This window comes from Hypomesus transpacificus, unplaced genomic scaffold, assembly GCF_021917145.1.
Source record: "Hypomesus transpacificus isolate Combined female unplaced genomic scaffold, fHypTra1 scaffold_84, whole genome shotgun sequence".
NCBI lineage: Eukaryota > Metazoa > Chordata > Actinopteri > Osmeriformes > Osmeridae > Hypomesus > Hypomesus transpacificus.
The window spans coordinates 136,941-155,757 of record NW_025814038.1 but is presented as its reverse complement, the minus strand read 5'-3'; the positions used below and the strand labels follow the sequence as shown (position 1 = coordinate 155,757).

Here is an 18,817-nt window from a genome sequence, read left to right as displayed (position 1 = left end):
AGTCATCTAGAGGGATTATCTTCGGAGCGGTGTGTACTCATACGAAGACAAGAGGACACCGCATGCATCTCTGGACAAGGATCTGGGTTCTTTCTGAAGGGCATAGGTCTCTCTCAGTTGTCTAAGGCAAGCCCATGACATCAGAAGATACTCAGCAGAATCTCACAGGATGATTTCAAGGTGCGCAGGGAGTAGCTTTCAGAAACAGAGTCTGAAGTCCCATCACATTATAGACTACGTTATAGAAACGTGAGAACTTCCAAATACAGGAATCATAGGGACGTGGTTAGTCCACAAGGTGTTAATGCGTACAGTACAAAAGATCTAGCAAACACCATCAGTCATGCTCAGACACTAGTATCATCAGGTCTCACTCTCTTCCTGTTTGTTAAAAACAATAGGTGTTTCTTGTGATGACATCACAACACGCCATGCTGTGTTCTAGATTTTTTGGTAAGAGTGTGTGGCGCTTAGTTTTCTTGGAAGGCTCAGTGTGATCCTAGTGAGGCCGTGTCTGTGTGAGAGGATGGCTCTGGAGGATGGGGTGAGGCCCTGGTCCTAGCCCCAGTCCTAGCCCTGTTCAGTGTGAGGCCCTGGTCCCAACCCTGGTCCTAGCCCTGGTCCTAGCCCCGGTCCTAGCCCCGGTCCTAGCCCTGGTCCTAGCCCCGGTCCTAGCCCTGGTCCTAGCCCTGGTCTTAGTCCTGGTTTTGTTCTTGGCCCTGGTGCTGTTTCCGGCCCTGGTCCTGGCCCATGACGTTTCCCTGTCCAAACTGTCTGGGCCAGCAGGCCCAGCTGAGACCTGTCCAGCTGCAGCCAGTGGGAGGGTCGCCTGCAAGGGCCAAAAGAACAGGTGAGCACATCGTCATGGGAACACCCACACCCAGGAGCTGCTTAGAGAGTCTTACCTTCTAGCGGGAGTCCCGCCGGAGCTTGGAGACGCGTTCTGTGTCCTGATGGAGGAGTCTACCCTCGATCCAAACAGCTTGGCCCACCTCAGGCCTCCCTCAGGCAGACTCTCACCCGCAGGGTCAGCCCTGGCCCTGGAGCTCTCCCTCTCTCCCTCGCCCCTCCTACGTAACAGCTTCTCCGCCTCTCCTCTCTTCCCCACTCCACCCTGCGCCCCAGAAGGGTTGTTCACGTTGTTCCGACTGCAATCCTCCCCCTCCACCACCCCCTCCACGTGAGCAGGCTGTCTCTGCCACCACCCCGGGCTGGGGGCCAACCACAGGCCCCGGTCGGACCCATCCGGAGGCCTCTCTCTTCTCTCCTGCTGGTCGACCTCTCTCCTCCCCCCACAACCGTGGAGGGGTGGTCCGGGCTGGGTGGGCTCCCCTTCGGCCCGGCTGCCGTCTCTGGGTCCCTGGCTGGAGGCGGGTGCCACTTCCTGGATGTCGGCTCTCAGGATAGGCCAGCTAGACAGGAGGAAGGTGGAACATGGAGGAGGAGGGAGATCCTGCTCCTCGCACCACAGGTGTCCGTTCTGCTGGAGGCGGGGTTCCAGAAGGAGGTTGAGGTCAAAGGGCAGCATGGAGAGGGGTTGCACCAGGAGGAGAAGTTCCTGGAAAAGTGGCTGGCAGCGCCCCTGGGACATGGGTAGGAAACCCCAGGGATGGTAGTGAGACATGACCAAGTCTGAGGAGAGGGGGGGGGGTGAGGAGGAGCGAGGCAGGTAAGTTACTTTTCTCGTCAAGATTAATCATATTTGTGAGAATAACGGAATTGGATCGTGTACCTTTTTGGCTGTGAAGGTGACTCAGCCAGAATTCTAAGGACCTCAAGCTGAAAGTGACAAAAAATGTGTCATCACCCATTCCAAAGTCATTGTGGTTTCTTAAAGCTGCAGTAGGTGATTTTAAATAAATTACAACACATGAAACAACGTCCCAGATTCTTGTCTAAACTTCCACGCTTTCTGTTTTTATTTATTTATTGACCTTTTGTACCTTTAAACCAGAAGTTGCACTGCTCAGATAGATAGAAATGGGCTTACTTGAGCAGGCCCATGATGAAGGCCCTGAGTCTCATGCAGTGGCTGGTGAGGAGGGTGCACTGTTGGACCTTGGTGACCAGGCTGTGGAGCACACGGGTGGATGGACCTGACACAGGAAGGGGGCGTCGGGTTATGACGAAAGGACTACAACTACCATGTACACAGCGGCTGTGAGCCAATCACAACTTGAGAACTACAGAACCACCGACAGCACACGACACAAACGGCCACTTAAATCAACCTTGGTTACTCTTAAGGCTCGCTGTGTCCATGTCGACGATTTCTGTGAACGTTTGATTTCTCTTTGTGGAAGGATAAAGTGTTTTTTAATGTATGATGCAACTGAATATCACCATAGCTACCTGCTTGTGTGAAAGCTTCCACCGTGCTCCAGGAGTGGTTGGGGAGCTGGCCGATGATCAGGTCCAGTTTATGGTCCCGAAGGCCATCCAGGAGAATGTTCTGGATTGTGGGACACAGATGTTCCAGAACCAGACCTCCGATGGTGGAACTTCTGGAGCTGTTGCCTAGTCTCAACTGGAGAGAGAAGAAGAAGAAGCCATGATGTTCCCATGACGACTCAGAACACCACATCACAAACAGTAAACATCCCCAGTCATGAAAAAAATAAATATTATGATTTCACGATTCTCTCTGATTATTCATTCATCGCCGAGCATCTTTATGCAATCTGAGTGATCAAAGAGTTGTATTCCACCACTGCTTGGAGTCGGAGCCGCTGTGAGTGACTTAAGTCTTGTTCATTCAGAATCTACCTTTTCCTCATGGTCTCGACTGGTGCCAAAATGAGCCATGATCAGATCCACAGCCAAGCTCACTGCTTTGAGCAGACCTGGAAAGAAGAGCAGGAAAGCAAAGCAGGGTGTCACCAGATGGGTTTCTTTACGCTCACATGTATGACTAAATCCCCTGGGAGACAGATAAGGAATAACAGCACTCGTGGTGTTCAAAGGGAGACTTATGGGACACATGGGGACTGGTCTGACATGTGCTCGTGATTAATTAGAACGTTATGTAAATGAGGAAAGGAGCTTTGAAATGCTGAGTTGTCCGTTGCGTGCAACGGAGAATTATATCTATCACTGTCTATGTCTCTGAATACTGTCTGCCATCTGCCTCTCTTTTCTTCTCTCTCTCTCTGTTTCTCTTTCTTTCTCTCTATCTTCCCTTCCCTCTCCCTCCTTGTTACTCTGACTCTCTAAAATGTCAGGGTATATTCTTCATGCATATTGAATGTGCCTACAGTTCTGTAACCAGCTAAATGGACGCCACTTTCCCTGCGCATGCTCCCCCGCAATGATGAAATTAACTATTTATATTTGTTATTTATTTTTATCTATTACTATGATTCGTAACGCTGAAAACAACATGTGTCATGTGTGTCATATCACACATGAACAGCGAAGTAGTGTGTGTGTGTTTGTGTGTGTTTGTGTGTGAGTTTGTGTGTGTGTCCCTGCAACACGCCGATACACACTCTCACTGGAGCTTGGAGGCTTGCTCACATAGGCTACGGAGCGGATGGCTCAGCCAATCCCGTGCAGGGAGAGATATAAATAGGTCATGTTTGAAGAGAAAGCCCCTTCAGGGTTTTTGAAGGCACTGCTACAGCCAGCTCTATCTGCTTCTCTCTCTCTCTCTCTCTTTTTCTCTATACCAAGGCACAGCACAGGAATCCTAATGACTGTTGTTGGGAAGACTAATTGCATCGTCCATCTTGGATCGTTTAGAATGGGTTTCAGGCAACAACATTCTCCATCTTCTGCTGCCCTATCTTTATACATCAACGGCAAAAAAACGAACAAATGGTATAAAACTGGTTTAAACAATGGAAATCACACACTGCCATAAAAATTGCCTGTGAATCGGAAAATAATGTTAATATAATAATGCACAAAATCCCTGCCCACATACCCTCACCTCCCCCCTCGCCTCCCCCCTCGCCTCCCCCCTCGCCTCCCCCCTCCCCTCGCCTCCCCCCTCGCCTCCCCCCTCGCCTCCCCCCTCACCTCCCCCCTCGCCTCCCCCCTCACCTCCCCCCTCACCTCCCCCCTCACCTCTCCTCTGCAGATGACTGATGGACAGGGATTCGTACGAGGTCTCAGGCGACAGGCTGAACTCCACGGGCGGACGGTCGCTCATGGTGAAAGAGTCTCCAGTCCAGCTTGTTTCCTGTCCTCCAGGACAGGCCTGGGAGAGCAGGTAGCCGAGGGAGGGCAGAGGGGCCCTGGAGGGTAAGGCCGTGGCCGGGCTGTGGAAAGAGGAAGTTAGGTCTATGGGAGGTGGAGGTGGAGCTTCTACAGCAGCTGGGAGGCGAGAGAGGGACACCGGCGGGCTTGTGTGAGTCCGGACAGGAGAGAGGTGGACGAGGTCGTAGCAGGTCTGAGCATTGCCTGGGCTGGGCTGGGTTTGCAGAGGGATGTTAAAGATCTTGTCTGGGTTGGAGTGGGGTTGGACAGGAATGTTAAAGATCTTGGCCGGGTTGGGCTGGGGTACGACAGGGATGTTTAGGATCTTGTCTGGTCTGGGCTGGGTCAGGTTTCGGAGGGTGTTGGACGACTGGATGTTAGTAAGATAAGGGCGGGTTTGGATCGAGTCAGTGTGAGTCTGGGCTGTTTGAGCTTGACAGGGGCTGGTGTGCTGTCTGTTTGGACTGGTTTGGCTCTGACCCAGGCCTGTGCGGCCGTAGCTGGTTCTGGAGAGGAGACAATCTGGGCTGGGCGTGCAGGTGGAGCAGGTGTCGGAGCTGGACAGGGCCTCCAGGAGGATGGGGCCGAGGCTGCCCAGGGGAGAGGGTCTCAGGTGGGTCAGCAGGCGGTCACCCTTGCCCCTGGAGCCAGGCTGGGCGCCGGCAGGCTGGTTGTCCCCAGGTTTGGTGTGCTTGTGGCTGATGTACTGGTCCAGCAGGGAGCCCAGGGGCTGGAGTGTCCCTGGGGGGGTTAGCAGTACGAAGGGCTGGACGGGCAGAGAGGTGGGCCTCTGGGCCTTACTGTAGCGCACAACAGGGGAGGCCCTGGAACATGCCCCTGAGAGGGGGGAGAGGGAGGGAGGGGAGGGAGGGGGAGGGAGGGAGAGGGAGGGGAGGGAGAGGAGGGGGAGGGGGAGGGGGAGGGGGAGGGGGAGGGGGAGGGGGAGGAGGAGGGGGAGGGGGAGGGGGAGGGGGAGGGGGAGGGGGAGGGGGGGGGAGGGGGAGGGGGAGGGGGAGGGAGTATAATCAAGAGTTTAGTTTCAGCCTGAGACAACAACAACGCTAGCTGGTGTGATAATCGGTTAATTAAATAAGTAAATGTTTTTCCAGCTTGTCTTACCATCCAGCTGGGCTTCAGCCTCGCATTTTCCTTGGCCCAGTTCCAGCAGAACAGATGGGTGGGTGGTCACAGTGCTGGTTCCTTGGCTGGGGCTTTGCCTGGGAGGGAGAGCTGCTTGGCTGGCGCCCAGGGGAAAGGCCTCCTGGATGGGGCACAGTTCCTTGGAGGCCTGGGAGTGGCTGGAGCTCTGGCTCCAAGCGTGGATCATCTGGGCGAAGGAGGCCACGTGGCCAGCGTCCCAGCTTCCACACGGGATTCGGTCGAAGTCGTTGCCGTTCGGGACCGGTGTGGATTTCCTCTTCTCCTTCTGTGGTTCCTTCTCCTGCTGGGTACGAGGAACATGAGTTCATAATCACATCTGATACAGTTCTCATCTAGATAAAGAATGGGATTTTTTTTAATCATGCTCAATGGTAGAAAACCCAAAAGGAATCATGTTATTAAAATTGAGAAGAATGAGTCGAAACCCACTGGAATCAGATCCGTCAGTGACTCAGGTCGAATCAGATCCGTCAGTGGCTCAGGTCGAACTTGTCGACCCCCCGGCGCCTGCGCTCCCTGGGTCTTGCTGAAGAGGAAGTAATGGTCCGGCCGTCCGGGGCTGGCTCTACTGGGGGTCTCTCCTGGAGAGCAGCTGGCCCGGCTAGACCACGCCGGGCTGGGGGAGGACTGGGACGACAGGTCACAGGTCACCAGCTTGTAGTATTTCTGAGTGGGCCCCGTGGACAGGCCGGCCTGGGTCTGGAGACGGGCGGAGAGCTCCAGGGAAGACAGGCCCTGGGGCTGGGGGGACAGGGGGGCCCTGGGGGACAGGGGGGCCTGGTGGAACAGGTTACAGTTGGAGTCCACCGCCAGTGGAGACCAGCCGGGGGCTGAGAGCACCGCGTCCTGGGGAGAGAAGCTGGGCTCGTCCCCCTGGCTGGGGTCGTAGTGAGTCCCGGGGGGAAAGGGCTCCAGGTTGAGGACGATGGAGCCCTCTGCTGGTGTGGAGGAGCGGCGCGGCGCGGGGCTGCACGGGTGCTGCGGCGGGTCGGGGTTGTTGCTCCTGTTGTAGATGGCGCTGAAGTTGACGAGGACGCCATCGGAGCTGTCACAGGAGGAGTCGCTGGCGTCCTCCAGATGTCCGTTGGAGAATGTTCCGGGGAAACTGGACAGTTGGTCGCAGCTGAGGCGGCAGGCTGCGTCGTCGTACCCCAGCGTGTTGTCATCGCCGCTCTCGTCTCCGCCTCGGACACGGCCCTGCCCTTCGCACTCACAGTCCATCGACATCGCATCGGCTCTGCTGTCGTGCTGCGACGGGCAGGGCGCCCCCTCGTGGTCACACCCCATCCTACGGGTGCTGTTCAGTCGGTCACAGGACTGAGTCGGTTCTGAGATGGGCCTTGCCGTGTTGCTCAAGGCCCAGTTGGAGTTCCCTTGCAGCACGAAGGAAGAGTCTTCCCGGTACTTGTGCAGGTTGTCTCCGTCGCTGTCTTCATCCTCCTCGTCCTCGTCCACCTCCGTGTTGGGCAGGAAGGAGTTCCTGGACTTCCTCAGGCATCTGGTGGAGGGCGGCGCCTCGTCCGGCGAGGAGGCGGAGTCGCAGCGGGCGCTGCTGCTGTCGCTGCCCTCGTCCTCGCCGTCCTCGCCGCGGTCCTCCTGCAGGCTGCAGCAGGTGCTGGAGGTGTGCCGCAGGGTGCCGTGCGAGGCGCCCTCCCTTTGGTGGCAGTCCTGCTCAGGGAGGGAGGCAGCGCGGGTCAGGCCGGCAGGACACAGCCGGCGCTTGGAGGAGCCGCACAGAGCCTGGACAGGAAGCTGCCAGGGAGGGAGCTGCACCAGTGGGAAGTGACACGCTATCAGCGTGTCGCCTGATAGGCTGGAGGCCCTGTTCATTGTCTCGGTTCAGGAGGCGGAGCCAGGGGCCATAGAAACATCTGGAACAAGTGGGGGAGAGAGCATACAGGGGGATATTGCAACATGAATAGAATATAAAGGGGATGGAAATAGTAATAGAATAGAACAATTTGAGCATAACATAAACTAAAAAAACGATCACCCAAACAGAATCAAGATAAAATGATGACAGAAATGATTTAATTGCATTTTAAATAAATCAAATAGTTTCACAGTGGATCCAAACATTAAAAAGGACGATCAGAGAGAGTCCACAGCCAGACAGCGTTGAGTGCTTCCTCCCGTGTCACGCTAACCCTGTTCCCGCAGTCAGAGCTCTGCTGTTTCAGCCTCCAGCCCTCTGCAGGACCACAGCACCATGATTCACTCACCCATCCTCTCCCCCCTCCAGCTCTCCCTCCCCCCTTTAGCCCTCCCTCCCCCCCAGCAGCCTGCCACAGCTAGTCAGACTCCAACTAGGCCAGCGAGACTGCAGAGATACAGGGCGACGAACTACACCCTGTTATGTGTACCGAGGACAGCGGTTCATGCAGACTTTTCTAAAACGTTTGTCCCAAAATACTTTTCCACCACATTTGACAGTCTAGTCCTGGGCCTCATCTGGCTGCCTCCCTGTTTACGTTTCCTCCTGCTTCTCTGGTTGTCTGTGAGCACAGATTTGTTCCAGGAGATTTGGAGAGGACGGGCGATTTTGCGCATCAACTCCACTCATCTCCTGGGGAGCTTGGTGTGTACGTGTGTGTGTATGTGCCTTCATGTTTTTGGGGGATGGGGATAGGGCTTAAGGCTTAAGGATAATATTGTTATTGTTGCTCTGAGGCAGCCTGCCTTAGACCAAGACTCCGTCATGACTCGTTTCAGTATGTAAAACCACTGATAAATAAACCTCAACCCAAGACCAGCACTGAGTATTTCCATGTTAAGGACACACTACCACAAGTACTGCAAATGTATAAAAGCAAACGTTCAGCGCATTGTTTTGGTTGGATGGTTTGACTTGTGTTGGGGGAGTGCGTCAACCATCACCACACATACACACACCGTCACAGATACACAAATGCACACACACACACACAGTTCACACCCCTCAAAACAGCTCCGTCTGTCCATAATCTGTAAATAATCTCAACAGCATCTGCTGCAAGAGAGCAGGGAAAGGTTAGAAAAATTACTGTAATCTACAGTATGAGAGAGGAACTGTCTGTATTTTCAAATCCAACTATCTCTTTACCATGGTAACAACATTCCCCTTACTGTCAAGGAACTGCAACATCTGCTAAAAACCATCCAACACCTATTCTATGAATTCCTTCTGTCACGATTGTCTGGCAGTCGGTCAGCATTTACCCTCAATCTCCAAACACTAACACTTTCATGTCACACTTGGCCGATGACGAGGACTTGGAAAACACCTCCTTATTTTCAACCTAGGCTCAACTCCTGTGAGCCTGTTGAAGAAGACAGCTGAGTTGACACCAGGGGATCACATCCCGTGGAAAATGGGCCAGCATGACAGGGTGCTGCGCTGGATGACTAAACACTGCACTGCATACTTGATTTACCTCCTGCATCCATCGCAGTCCTGCCCTGTACTAACACACACACACACACACACACACACACACACACACACACAACAACCAGGACCAGGAGAAGACCCAGGCCTGTCTCATGTGATCCCCTTAGCTCCTGCCCTCCTCATGGCTGTCAGATCGATGAGTCTCTCTCAGATGAGACCCCCTGTTGTTGTACAGTGACTGCAGGCCTGCCCTGGAAACACAGTCGTAGCTGTGCAGGAAATAGACAACTGGACTACAAAGTTAACCTTTGAGGGATGTTAACAGATGTTATTTGTTGTTGTTTCCGTGGATGTTTCTCTCTGTAATGAGTAGGATAGCTAGACTGAAGATTGTCACTGTGTCCCAGACTTGTTAAGCCAGACGTTTTATTCTGAAGGAAACTTTTTTTATTCTGAAAGGACAGTTTGAGGTTGAGACCCAAAGAAAATTTGATATAATGAGAAGGCCTTTCCCAAAGACATAAGACAGTTGCACAAGATTTCTGTAACAGTAGTCTCTCTATTCCCAGAGGATTGGAAAGGATGCTGACGCGTGTGCGCGCATGCACGCACGCACACACACAATTGTGAAACGTTGAAAAATAACTCACCGTTTTTATAAGAACAATAATAGTCATATTCTGAAAATCAAAACAGACATTTGCGGGAAACCAAATACGCACAGCGCATCTCTGACCAGGGTCCTGCAACCTATAGTGGGTCGTTCGGTCGAATCTTAATACAAGTTTATCCAAGGTTAACAGTAGTGACACTGCATTTTATCTTCACCTCTCTTGCGCGTTTCTCCAAAAGAAAAGGTAAATCTCTAATTATAAACATTAGGATGCCGAATAAAAAATGCATTAGCCTGTGGGGAGATCTACCCTACCCTGCTGTTTGACGCCGAATAAATACAAACTATTCACAGGTCACACTCATTGACATTGGCAGATTAAAAGCTTATATTGGGTTCAGTATCTTTGTAACGGAAATATCATACCTTCATCGGATGGTTCCTCTCTTCCAACGTTCCATGCGCCGCGCTTTAACAGCCCGGTGAAAACAGAAACCGGAGAAGTCAGCGGTTAGAGCTGCGTCAGGACGCTTCCACCCAATCAACGTTCTGAGCGCAAAGACTGTCGTTCAACCCTTTCACAACAACAGATCAACTAATCCGAGACGGATTCAGTGCAAGAATGTCATGAGTTGATGAAAAAACAACAACACTAAGCATACAAAAAATAAGAAATGTTTATTTAGGTAGTTCATCCTCAAAACAGTACATGACCTACAATTACTTTGCGTCTGATCAAAACAAAATAAAATGATACAATTATACACGCAATGATAATTATGAATTATTTGAAACTAGCGAAAAATCTAGGAATACAAATTATGATGTAAACGGATTAGTGCAAATCAAGTGTACAATGATTGATAAACTAGACACATTTCCTGACAAATTATTCCACCCTGAGAACCGAACAGACACAACACACATCAGAGGAAGAAGCAAATTATTCGAGCTACAAATGATTGATGTAATACATTTCTAAACATCGCTTCAAAGCGGTTGTGTGCTTCCCAATTAGTCAATCCTAACATTGCGATAGCATTTGTAAAAACCCATATTATAAATCGACAAATCAAATCATTGTAATGTTTAACTATTCCTTGACTGAAACGGTCACAGCTCATCGTTTTCACAGTTGCTAATACCTAAACATCCTTCAGCAGGATAAACCTGCTATCAAGCATTCATCTCAGATGTGTCTAGGCATCCTGCGTTAGAACACAGGCATAGAATCTCATGGCATCACCAGGAACCCAACTCAAGTGTTTCTCAACAGAACTGTTGGTCCAGGTGAAGAGGTGTAGTGTCCACCTCGTCCTTCCCCTCCCGGCCACTAGGGGCTCTGTGGCTCCTCGGGCTCCTCGGTGATGGTGCGGTACAGTTGAGGCTGGTTCTGGGACAGCGGGGAGTCTGTCTGGGCGAACAGTGCCGGCCGGTTCTTCTGAGGCCTCCGCAGCAGGAAGCGTCCAGAGGTCACCAGGTCACCGTAGCCCTTAGCATGGGAGAAGGCGTAACCAGAGCGACGGGTGCTGATGCGTCGTGTGGGGATGCGGCGAGGGGGAGGAGCCGGCATCGCCTTGGACTGCCTCACCTTGTACCTCACCTGGGGGCGGGGCGAGGGGTGAGGAGAGGGGGGATGGGAGAGGAGGAGAATAACAAAAAAAACAACAGTTTGTTGTTTTATAACATATTTTTCGAAATATATATTTTTCATGAATATCCACTTCCGATTCAATTCACGCCGCAAATCCCTAAAGGAAATACAAGAAAGGCAAGTAAGGAATAAGCTGTCAAAAAGAGAGAATTAAAAGGTTCTCACCTTCTCGTTGATGGTGGGCCACAGCTGGAGAACCAGGAAGCGGTAGGCCACAACAGGAAGCACACACAGGATGGAGGTGAGGAAGATGGTGAACCACACGTTGGGCTGGTTGAGGGAGTTCCTGGCCGTCCCTGGAAGATGAAGACACCACCGATTTACAGCTACACGCTTAAGGCACCCGAGAAGGGAGAAGGGGGGGGCGGGGGGGATGGAAAGGGGGGCGGGGGGGAGGGAAGGGGGGGGGGCAGGGGGAGGGGAAGGGGGGGCGGGACTCACCAATGAAGGGGAAGGAGGATGTGAAGATGAGGAACATGCCATTGCTGTACATGGTGAAGGTGACGGCGAAATACACGGAGAGACTGCCCCACACGAAGAACTGGTTCACAGCCGTCCAGTAGTGGATATCGAGACAGATCTTCAACACAAACACAGCTATCTTAGTCACTAGGTTAGTCTGTTTGTGTTTGCAGGGACAGACAGTCCACCTCCACACCCATCAGAAGCTTTGACCCAGGTGCTGTGGTCACGTCCCTCCCTGACCCAGGTGCTGTGGTCACGTCCCTCCCTGACCCAGGTGCTGTGGTCACGTCCCTCCCTGACCCAGGTGCTGTGGTCACGTCCCTCCCTGACCCAGGTGCTGTGGTCACGTCCCTCCCTGACCCAGGTGCTGTGGTCACGTCCCTCCCTGACCCAGGTGCTGTGGTCACGTCCCTCCCTGACCCAGGTGCTGTGGTCACGTCCCTCCCTGACCCAGGTGCTGTGGTCACGTCCCTCCCTGACCCAGGTGCTGTGGTCACGGCCCTCCCCTGACCCAGGTGCTGTGGTCACGGCCCTCCCCTCACCTGGAAGTTGACGGCGATGAGCAGGCAGGTCTGAGCCAGCAGGGCAAAGGACTGGTAGTCCACGATGTCCTTGCCGTCGTCTCGGACCGTGTCGTACATGGCTGCGTAGGGGATGAAGAAGAGCACCATGGAGCTGTAGCAGCTGTGAGCCACGCAGCGGACAAAGGCCTTCTTGCTGAAGTACTGGTTGAGCTGGCCGGGGGAGTAGAGCTGGGGGTACTGCATGCTCCAGCGGTCATTCACATCCTGGAGAGGAGAGAGAGAGAGACGGGTGAAAGGACGGATGGAGGGAGAGACAGACAGACACAGACAGACAGGCGGACAGACAGACAGGCGGACAGAGAGACAGACAGACAGAGACAGACAGACAGAGAGAGAGACAGAGAGACAGAGAGACAGACAGACAGGCGGACAGAGAGACAGACAGAGAGACATGCAGACAGACAGACAGACAGTTCCTGCAGGATCAGGGTTAGGTGTGTGTATGGTTACCTGGTCAAACAGGCTCAATCCCAGGATAGGCAGGGCTGTGTACGCCAGGTTATACAGGGTGATGAACCATTCATCATACACGGTCTGCATTGGAAGACAAGAACGAAGCAGAGGGTGTGTCAACCCTCAGAAATTCCCTTTATTATTTGTCATCCTACAGTACACACCAACTCCCCCCTTCCCTCCCCCATTTCTCACCTGGGCTGAGAAACCGCAGAAGAAGCCGTACCAGAAGTGGACGAAGGTGAAGGTGAAGTTCTTGTAGAAGAAGTAGCTGAGAAACTTGCACATGCGCAGGTAGGACCATCGCCCGTGCACCAGCAGGAGGCGCTGCAGGTAGCGGAACTGGGCGAAGGAGAAGTCGCTGGACAGCACCGCCTGCATGCCCTCCTGCCCGCTGATGCCCACGCCGATGTGGGCGGCTGGAGGGGAAACAGAGGGAGTGTGTATCAGGCGGTTGAGCGGCTAGGGAATTGGGCTATTAATCAGAAGGTTGCTGGTTCAATTCCCGGCTGAGCCAAATTACGTTGTGTCCTTGGGTAAGGCACTTCACCCTACTTGCCTCGGGGGGGGGGAATGTCCCTGTACTAACTGTAAGTCGCTCTGGATAAGACCTTCTACTAAATCACTAAATGTAAATGTGTGTGTCTGTGTGTGTGTCTATGTGTGTGTCTGTGTGTGTGTGTGACTGTGTGCGGTGCCTGTCCGCTGGTGACACAGTTTCCCGGCTACCTTTGATCATGCTGACGTCGTTGGCCCCGTCCCCGATGGCCAGGGTGACGGCCTGCTTGTACTTCTTCACCAGCTCCACCACCTGGGCCTTCTGCATAGGGGTCACCCTGCAGCAGATAACCGCCTGACACATGCAGGCCGTCCTCAGGAGCTCCATCTGCAGGCTCTTCTCCAGGGCATAGGCCTGAGCAGGGGAGGGGGAGGGGGAGGGAGAGGGAGAGGGAGAGGGAGAGGGAGAGGGAGAGGGAGAGGGAGAGGGAGAGGGAGAGGGAGAGGGAGAGGGAGAGGGAGAGGGAGAGGGAGAGGGAGAGGGAGAGGGAGAGGGAGAGGGGGAGGGGGAGGGGGAGGGGGAGGGGGAGGGGGAGGGAGAGGGAGAGGGAGAGGGAAGTAAAATCAAAAGGAAACCAAAAGGAAAGGAAGCGCAGATGGAGAGATATAAAAGGGTTGCTCATCCTTCTCACATTTGTTTTCAAGATAAAAACCAAAATTCTGATCAAACAGATGAAAACAGCTCCTTCTGAGGGAGTCGACGGTGAGAGCGCCGTCTCACCAGACTGTGTCCGTTGATCACCAGGCCATAATCTCCATCCACCTTGTCATCCTCCACCGTGGTCCTCTTCTGAACACCAAACAGCCCCGCCCGGCCTGTGCTGATGGTGGGCTCCTCCGAGCCCTCTGGGCACATCCTCCTCCGGGCGCTCCTGGGGGGCAGATGGGGGTGACTGTGTGTGTGGGTCTCCGTGTGTGACTGTGTGTGTGTGTGTATGAGGACGTGTCCACTCACTGCAGCTCCTCTTTGACTTCCTCGGCCGTGTTGGCCGCGACCACAAACACCTCCTTCATCTCCTCCCTCAGCATGTTGCAGGAGTACCCGATGTTCTCCGCCGTCTCTGCGCTCACGACCACAAAAGGTGACGCCACCCATCGAACAGACGGCACACTGTGACGTGTGTGTGTGTGTATGTGTGTTACCTACCCTGCTTATCTCCAGTCAGCACCCAGATTTTGATGTCTGCTTTAGACAGCTGCTCTATCGTCTGGGGTACCCCGTCCTGTAGCTTGTCTTCTACTGCAGTGGCTCCTAAAAGCTGCAGACACACACACACACACAGTTAAACACTCGACTGAATCAGCTACGTTTCCAAACACTTCCTGTAGGTCACTTCCTGTAGGTCACTTCCTGTAGGTCACTTCCTGTTCCCCGCAGGTGAACGCCTCACCAGCAGGTCCTTCTCGATCTCCTCGTAGAGTAGATCCAGCTTCTCCTCTCTCTGGTCCATGGCCACGCTGGCCTCATGGTGGCGTCTTCTCCACTCCTCCATGTAGGCACCGTCCAGGTCCTTATAGGCCAGCACCAGTGTACGTAAGCCCTCCCCCGCATACTCCTGCAAACACACACACACGCTCAGTATTCAAACACACACACACACGCTCAGTATTCAAACACACACACACACGTTCAGTATTCAAACACACACACACGCTCAGTATTCAAACACACACACACGCTCAGTATTCAAACACACACACACGCTCAGTATCCGAACACATACTTTATTAATAATATGATTAGTTTTCCTTTCTCTGTTTTATTTCTATGGACAGACGCAGCGTCAGAGAGGCTGCAGACTCACGTTGAGGTGTCCGGTGGTGACCTCCATCAGCTTGTTACAGAAGGGGTGGAGTCTCTCGTAGATGATGGTGTCGGCCCCCTTGCAGAACAGGGTGAGCTTCCCCTCCGGGCTGCGGACTGGAGCCGTCCGGATCAGGAGACACGGTCACAGAGGAGCCAAAGGGTTGGAAAAGATGAAAACATTTAACGCTCATTAAATAGACACCATATCTGAAAGATGATAACTTCATCTCTTCAGCTCTCACAAAAAAAAGACCAAATAAATGTATCCAAAAAATGTATTATTATTTTTTATGAATATTAAAAAATATATGTTTGACATGGCTGTCTGGAATAATTGTTCAAGCTGTGCTCGGATTCTGTTTTCATTTTGTGAGGGTGTTGTTTTGTCAGTTAAGAGCTGGCTGTGCTGACCGATGACGGACATCCTCTTGCGGACGTTGTTGAAGTCGAGCACAGCCAGCAGCTCGTAGGTGACTTGGGAGCCCATCTCCATCGCCACGATCGTCTCCGGCGTACGGGAACGGAACACGAAGCCGAAGTTCCTGGCTGCCGTGACCAGAGCCCCCTCATCTGGGGACTGGGCCTGATAGAACAACTCTCCTGGAGGAGGAGAGGAAGAGGAGGAGGAGGAGAGGAAGAGGAGAGGAAGAGGAGGAGGAGGAGAGGAAGAGGAGGAGGAGGAGAGGGGGAGGGGAGGAGAGGAGGAGGAGGAGGAGGAGGAGAGGGGGAGGGGAGGAGAGGATAGGAGCAGAGGATAGGAGGAGGGGAGGAGAGGAAGAGGAGGAGGAGGAGAGGAAGAGGGGAGGAGGAGAGGGGGAGGAGAGGAGAGGATAGGAGCAGAGGATAGGAGGAGGGGAGGAGAGGAAGAGGAGGAGGAGGAGAGGAAGAGGAGGAGGAGGAGAGGGGGAGGAGAGGAGAGGAGAGGATAGGAGGAGGGGAGGAAGAGGAGGAGGAGGAGAGGGGGAGGGGAGGAGAGGAGAGGATAGGAGCAGAGGATAGGAGGAGGGGAGGAGAGGAGGAGAGGATAGAGAGGAGGAGGAGAGGGAGAGGGGAGGAGAGGAGAGGATAGATAGGAGCAGAGGATAGGAGGAGGGGAGGAGAGGAGGAGAGGATAGAGAGGAGGAGAGGAGAGGATAGATAGGAGCAGAGGATAGGAGGAGGGGAGGAGAGGAGGAGAGGATAGAGAGGAGGAGAGAAAAAGGAGAGGACATAAGAAGAAGAAGGAAATCAGGAGGAGAGGAGGAAGTAAAAAACAAGAAGAAAAGGAGAGGAAGAGGAACGGAACAGAAGATGAGAACAAGATCAGAATCTCATCTCAGACCAACCCCTCTCCCCCTCTCCCCTCGCCAATCGCCCCTCTCTCCTCTTCTCCTCTCCCCCACTCCCCTCTCCTACTCCCCCTCTCCCCTCTCCCCCTCCCAACCCAGAACTCCTCCGGAGGGTCCCGTGACTCTCACCCTCCTTCTTCTCCTCGGCCATGACAGTGTGACAGAGAGCCAGCAGACGGAAGAAGACCTGGGCTTCAGGAGAGCCCTCCCTCACCGCCTCCACCAGGTTGTGGTCGTGGAAGTGGAACTTGGGGTCGGCTAGCTTGTTCCAGGAGAAGTCAACTCTCTCTGTCTTCTACAGGGGGGGGGATGGGGGAGAAGATTATGAGATAATCTCGTTTTTTCTTCTCCAATTTTACACCCAGTTGGACTTGAACAATTTTCTAGACCCAGTTTTTCACTATGAACACACCGTCTCTTAATGCACTCACCTCAGTGATCTCCACTCTCTGTCCAGCAAAGTCAAACAGCTCCCCTGAAAACCAGAGAGCACAGTGTTTTCAACAAGGCGTAGGTTTGTTTTCAAATGTGGGTGAGACTGTTTTTTCTTTTTTTTTTTTTTTTTTTATGTTTGGGGGGGGGGGGGAATTTGCCGTTTTCAAACGTCCAATGAAACCTACTCCCCTGGTCCTGATGTACAGGACACCAGACCGTGTGTTGTACCGCGCTAACACAATGAGCACCGTGTGTGTGTGTGTGTGTTTGCACTGTGTGTGTGAGTGTGTGTCGAGCCTCACCGTAACTCTTCCCATTGATGGAGCACTTGTTGAAGGTCATGATGTTCTGGGTGAGCGTGCCCGTCTTGTCTGAGAAGATGTACTTGATCTGGCCCAGCTCCTCGTTCAGCGTGGTGGTCCTGGCCTCCGCAGGGGTGTCATTCTTGGGGTAGTACATCTTCCTGTCCCAGTTGATGTAGAAGCTGTTCCCCAGCCGAATGATCTCCACGCTGCCAGAACAACACACCCACACACACACACGTGCGGAGCGCACACACACATACAGCGATCACGTTGCAGTAGACGAGAGAAGGAAACACAAATTTGGACACATCCACTGAAAACGCAGAGCCTGGAAACATGGAACCCAAGCCACAAACCCACATGGGGGCAAACGTGTGTGAGTGAAGGGCGAGAGAGCGAAGCGTGAGAGTGCCCCCGGTGCCCCCACCTGACGTAGAGCGAGATGGGCACCACGGTGTTGAGGATGATGACGTAGGACCAGAAGGTGAGGAAGCCAGAGAAGGCAGCGTTGACACCATCCAGCCGGGGGAGGAAGGCAGAGAACACAGAGCCCTCCTGGTGCTCCCAGATACCGTTCCCCACCGCCAGGATCGCGCACATGAACGCCAGGAAGCCAAAGATCTGGTCAGGGGAGATAGCCACATGGGTTAAGGTTAGGGTTAACGGTTAAGGCTAAAGGGTAAAGGGTTAAGGGTTAAGGGTTAACGGTTAAGGCTAAAGGGTAAAGGGTTAAGGGTTAAGGGTTAAGGGTTAAGGGTTAAGGGTTAAGGGTTAAGGGTTAAGGCAGGGGTGTCGAACTCCGGTCCTCGAGGGCCGCTGTCCTGCATGTTTTAGATGTTTCCCTGCTCCAACACACCTGATTCAATTAAAAGGGTTGTTATAACGACCATTCCTTCGAATCAGGTGAGCTGGATCAGGGAAACATCTAAAACATGCAGGACAGCAGCCCTCGAGGACCGGAGCTCGACACCCCTGGGTTAAGGGTTAAGGGTTAAGGGTTAAGGGTTAAGGGTTAAGGGTTAAGGTTAGGTTGTGTGTGAGTTCTTGTGTGTGTGTGTGTGTGCTTGTGTATGAGTGTGGGTGTTCTTGTGTGTGTGTTCTTGTGTGTGTGTGAGTGTGTGTGTGTGTGTGTGTGCATGCGACTACTCACACCCAGCACCAGCACGTTCATGAGGTGGTCGATGCTGGTCCGTTTGAACGTGGCTCTCCCACAGTTCTGCATCAGCTTGGTGTCAGGGCCTGGAAGGTTCCACAAGGGTCTCAGAATCACACGTCTGAACAGTACAGCCACAGCAGGCCACACACACACAACTCCAACCACCACCAGGGGGGAGGGGTCAGGGGGGGGGGGGGTCAGGGGGCTCACCTCCAAACACCACCAGGCCGAAGCACCACTCTGTGTTCCTCAGGGTGCAGCCTCGCAGCAGGACCCTCTCGTTGTCCAGGGAGTGGGTCTCCCCCTCCAGGCTTAGAGTGCCCGTGAACCGGTCCAGACGGTTGTTCGGGGCCTCACAGTGCACCTCGCCTGGGTAACGGGTCGGAGAGGGGAGGAGGGGAGGAGGAGAGGGTGAGGAGAGGAGGGAGAGGAGGAGGGGAGGAGGAGAGGGGGAGGAGAGGAGGAGGGGAGGAAGAAGAGGAGGAGGAGAGGTGGGGAGGAGGAGACGAGGATAGATAGAAGGAGAGGGGAGGAGGAAAGGATAGGAGGTGGGGAGGAGGAAGAAGAGAGAAGGAGAGAAAGAGGAGAGGAGATCAGAAGAAGAAGGAAATCAGGAGGCGAGGGGGTGTGTGGAAGTCAAAGCTCTTGTCTTGATACATGAGCCCCCCTCCCTGTCATTCAGGACTGCCCCTGTGTTCTCTGCTCACCGGTGAATTTGGCCAGTTTCT

At 53.5% G+C, this 18,817-nt stretch overlaps 2 protein-coding genes across 2 annotated transcripts in view; both read right to left on the bottom strand.

Moving 5' to 3' along the window:
* Positions 1–2: 2 nt before the first annotated feature.
* LOC124466153 (AP-4 complex accessory subunit RUSC2) lies at positions 3–9,813 on the bottom strand. Its single transcript, XM_047017856.1, has 10 exons — positions 9,771–9,813; positions 5,791–7,232; positions 5,320–5,641; positions 4,069–5,037; positions 2,767–2,843; positions 2,353–2,527; positions 1,991–2,096; positions 1,733–1,779; positions 906–1,632; positions 3–829 (listed from the first exon to the last, which is right to left on the bottom strand). The coding sequence occupies exons 2-10, from the start codon at positions 7,189–7,191 to the stop codon at positions 571–573; spliced, it is 4,083 nt and encodes a 1,360-aa protein (XP_046873812.1). The 5' UTR covers positions 7,192–7,232; positions 9,771–9,813; the 3' UTR covers positions 3–570.
* A 225-nt stretch (positions 9,814–10,038) lies between these two features.
* Positions 10,039–18,817, bottom strand: part of atp8b5b (ATPase phospholipid transporting 8B5b) — a 13,471-nt gene continuing 4,692 nt past the window's right edge. Inside the window, exons 9-28 of the mRNA XM_047017868.1 lie at positions 18,797–18,817; positions 18,300–18,458; positions 18,084–18,172; positions 17,361–17,554; positions 16,931–17,139; positions 16,625–16,668; positions 16,323–16,488; positions 15,277–15,465; positions 14,864–14,979; positions 14,450–14,614; positions 14,206–14,317; positions 14,014–14,119; positions 13,780–13,930; positions 13,230–13,413; positions 12,696–12,919; positions 12,498–12,581; positions 12,006–12,251; positions 11,440–11,578; positions 11,164–11,294; positions 10,039–10,947 (exon numbers count right to left, since the gene is read on the bottom strand). The exon at positions 18,797–18,817 is cut by the window's right edge and continues 62 nt beyond it. Of these exons, the coding sequence (XP_046873824.1) occupies positions 10,678–10,947; positions 11,164–11,294; positions 11,440–11,578; positions 12,006–12,251; positions 12,498–12,581; positions 12,696–12,919; positions 13,230–13,413; positions 13,780–13,930; positions 14,014–14,119; positions 14,206–14,317; positions 14,450–14,614; positions 14,864–14,979; positions 15,277–15,465; positions 16,323–16,488; positions 16,625–16,668; positions 16,931–17,139; positions 17,361–17,554; positions 18,084–18,172; positions 18,300–18,458; positions 18,797–18,817 (2,999 nt within the window). The 3' untranslated portion in view covers positions 10,039–10,677. The remainder of the gene's footprint in view (positions 10,948–11,163; positions 11,295–11,439; positions 11,579–12,005; positions 12,252–12,497; positions 12,582–12,695; positions 12,920–13,229; positions 13,414–13,779; positions 13,931–14,013; positions 14,120–14,205; positions 14,318–14,449; positions 14,615–14,863; positions 14,980–15,276; positions 15,466–16,322; positions 16,489–16,624; positions 16,669–16,930; positions 17,140–17,360; positions 17,555–18,083; positions 18,173–18,299; positions 18,459–18,796) is intronic.

What these genes read in the sequence shown, in the direction of transcription:
- LOC124466153 (XM_047017856.1), bottom strand. Translation starts at nt 7,191, where the DNA reads ATGAACAGGGCCTCCAGCCTATCAGGCGACACGCTGATAGCGTGTCAC. An exon ending in CAGTCATCTGCAGAGGAGAG is followed by an intron (nt 2,844 to 4,068) that starts GTGAGGGGGGAG and finishes TCTTCTTTCCAG; the next exon opens with GTCTGCTCAAAGCAGTGAGC. An exon ending in GGAAGCTTTCACACAAGCAG is followed by an intron (nt 2,097 to 2,352) that starts GTAGCTATGGTG and finishes TTCCTGTGTCAG; the next exon opens with GTCCATCCACCCGTGTGCTC.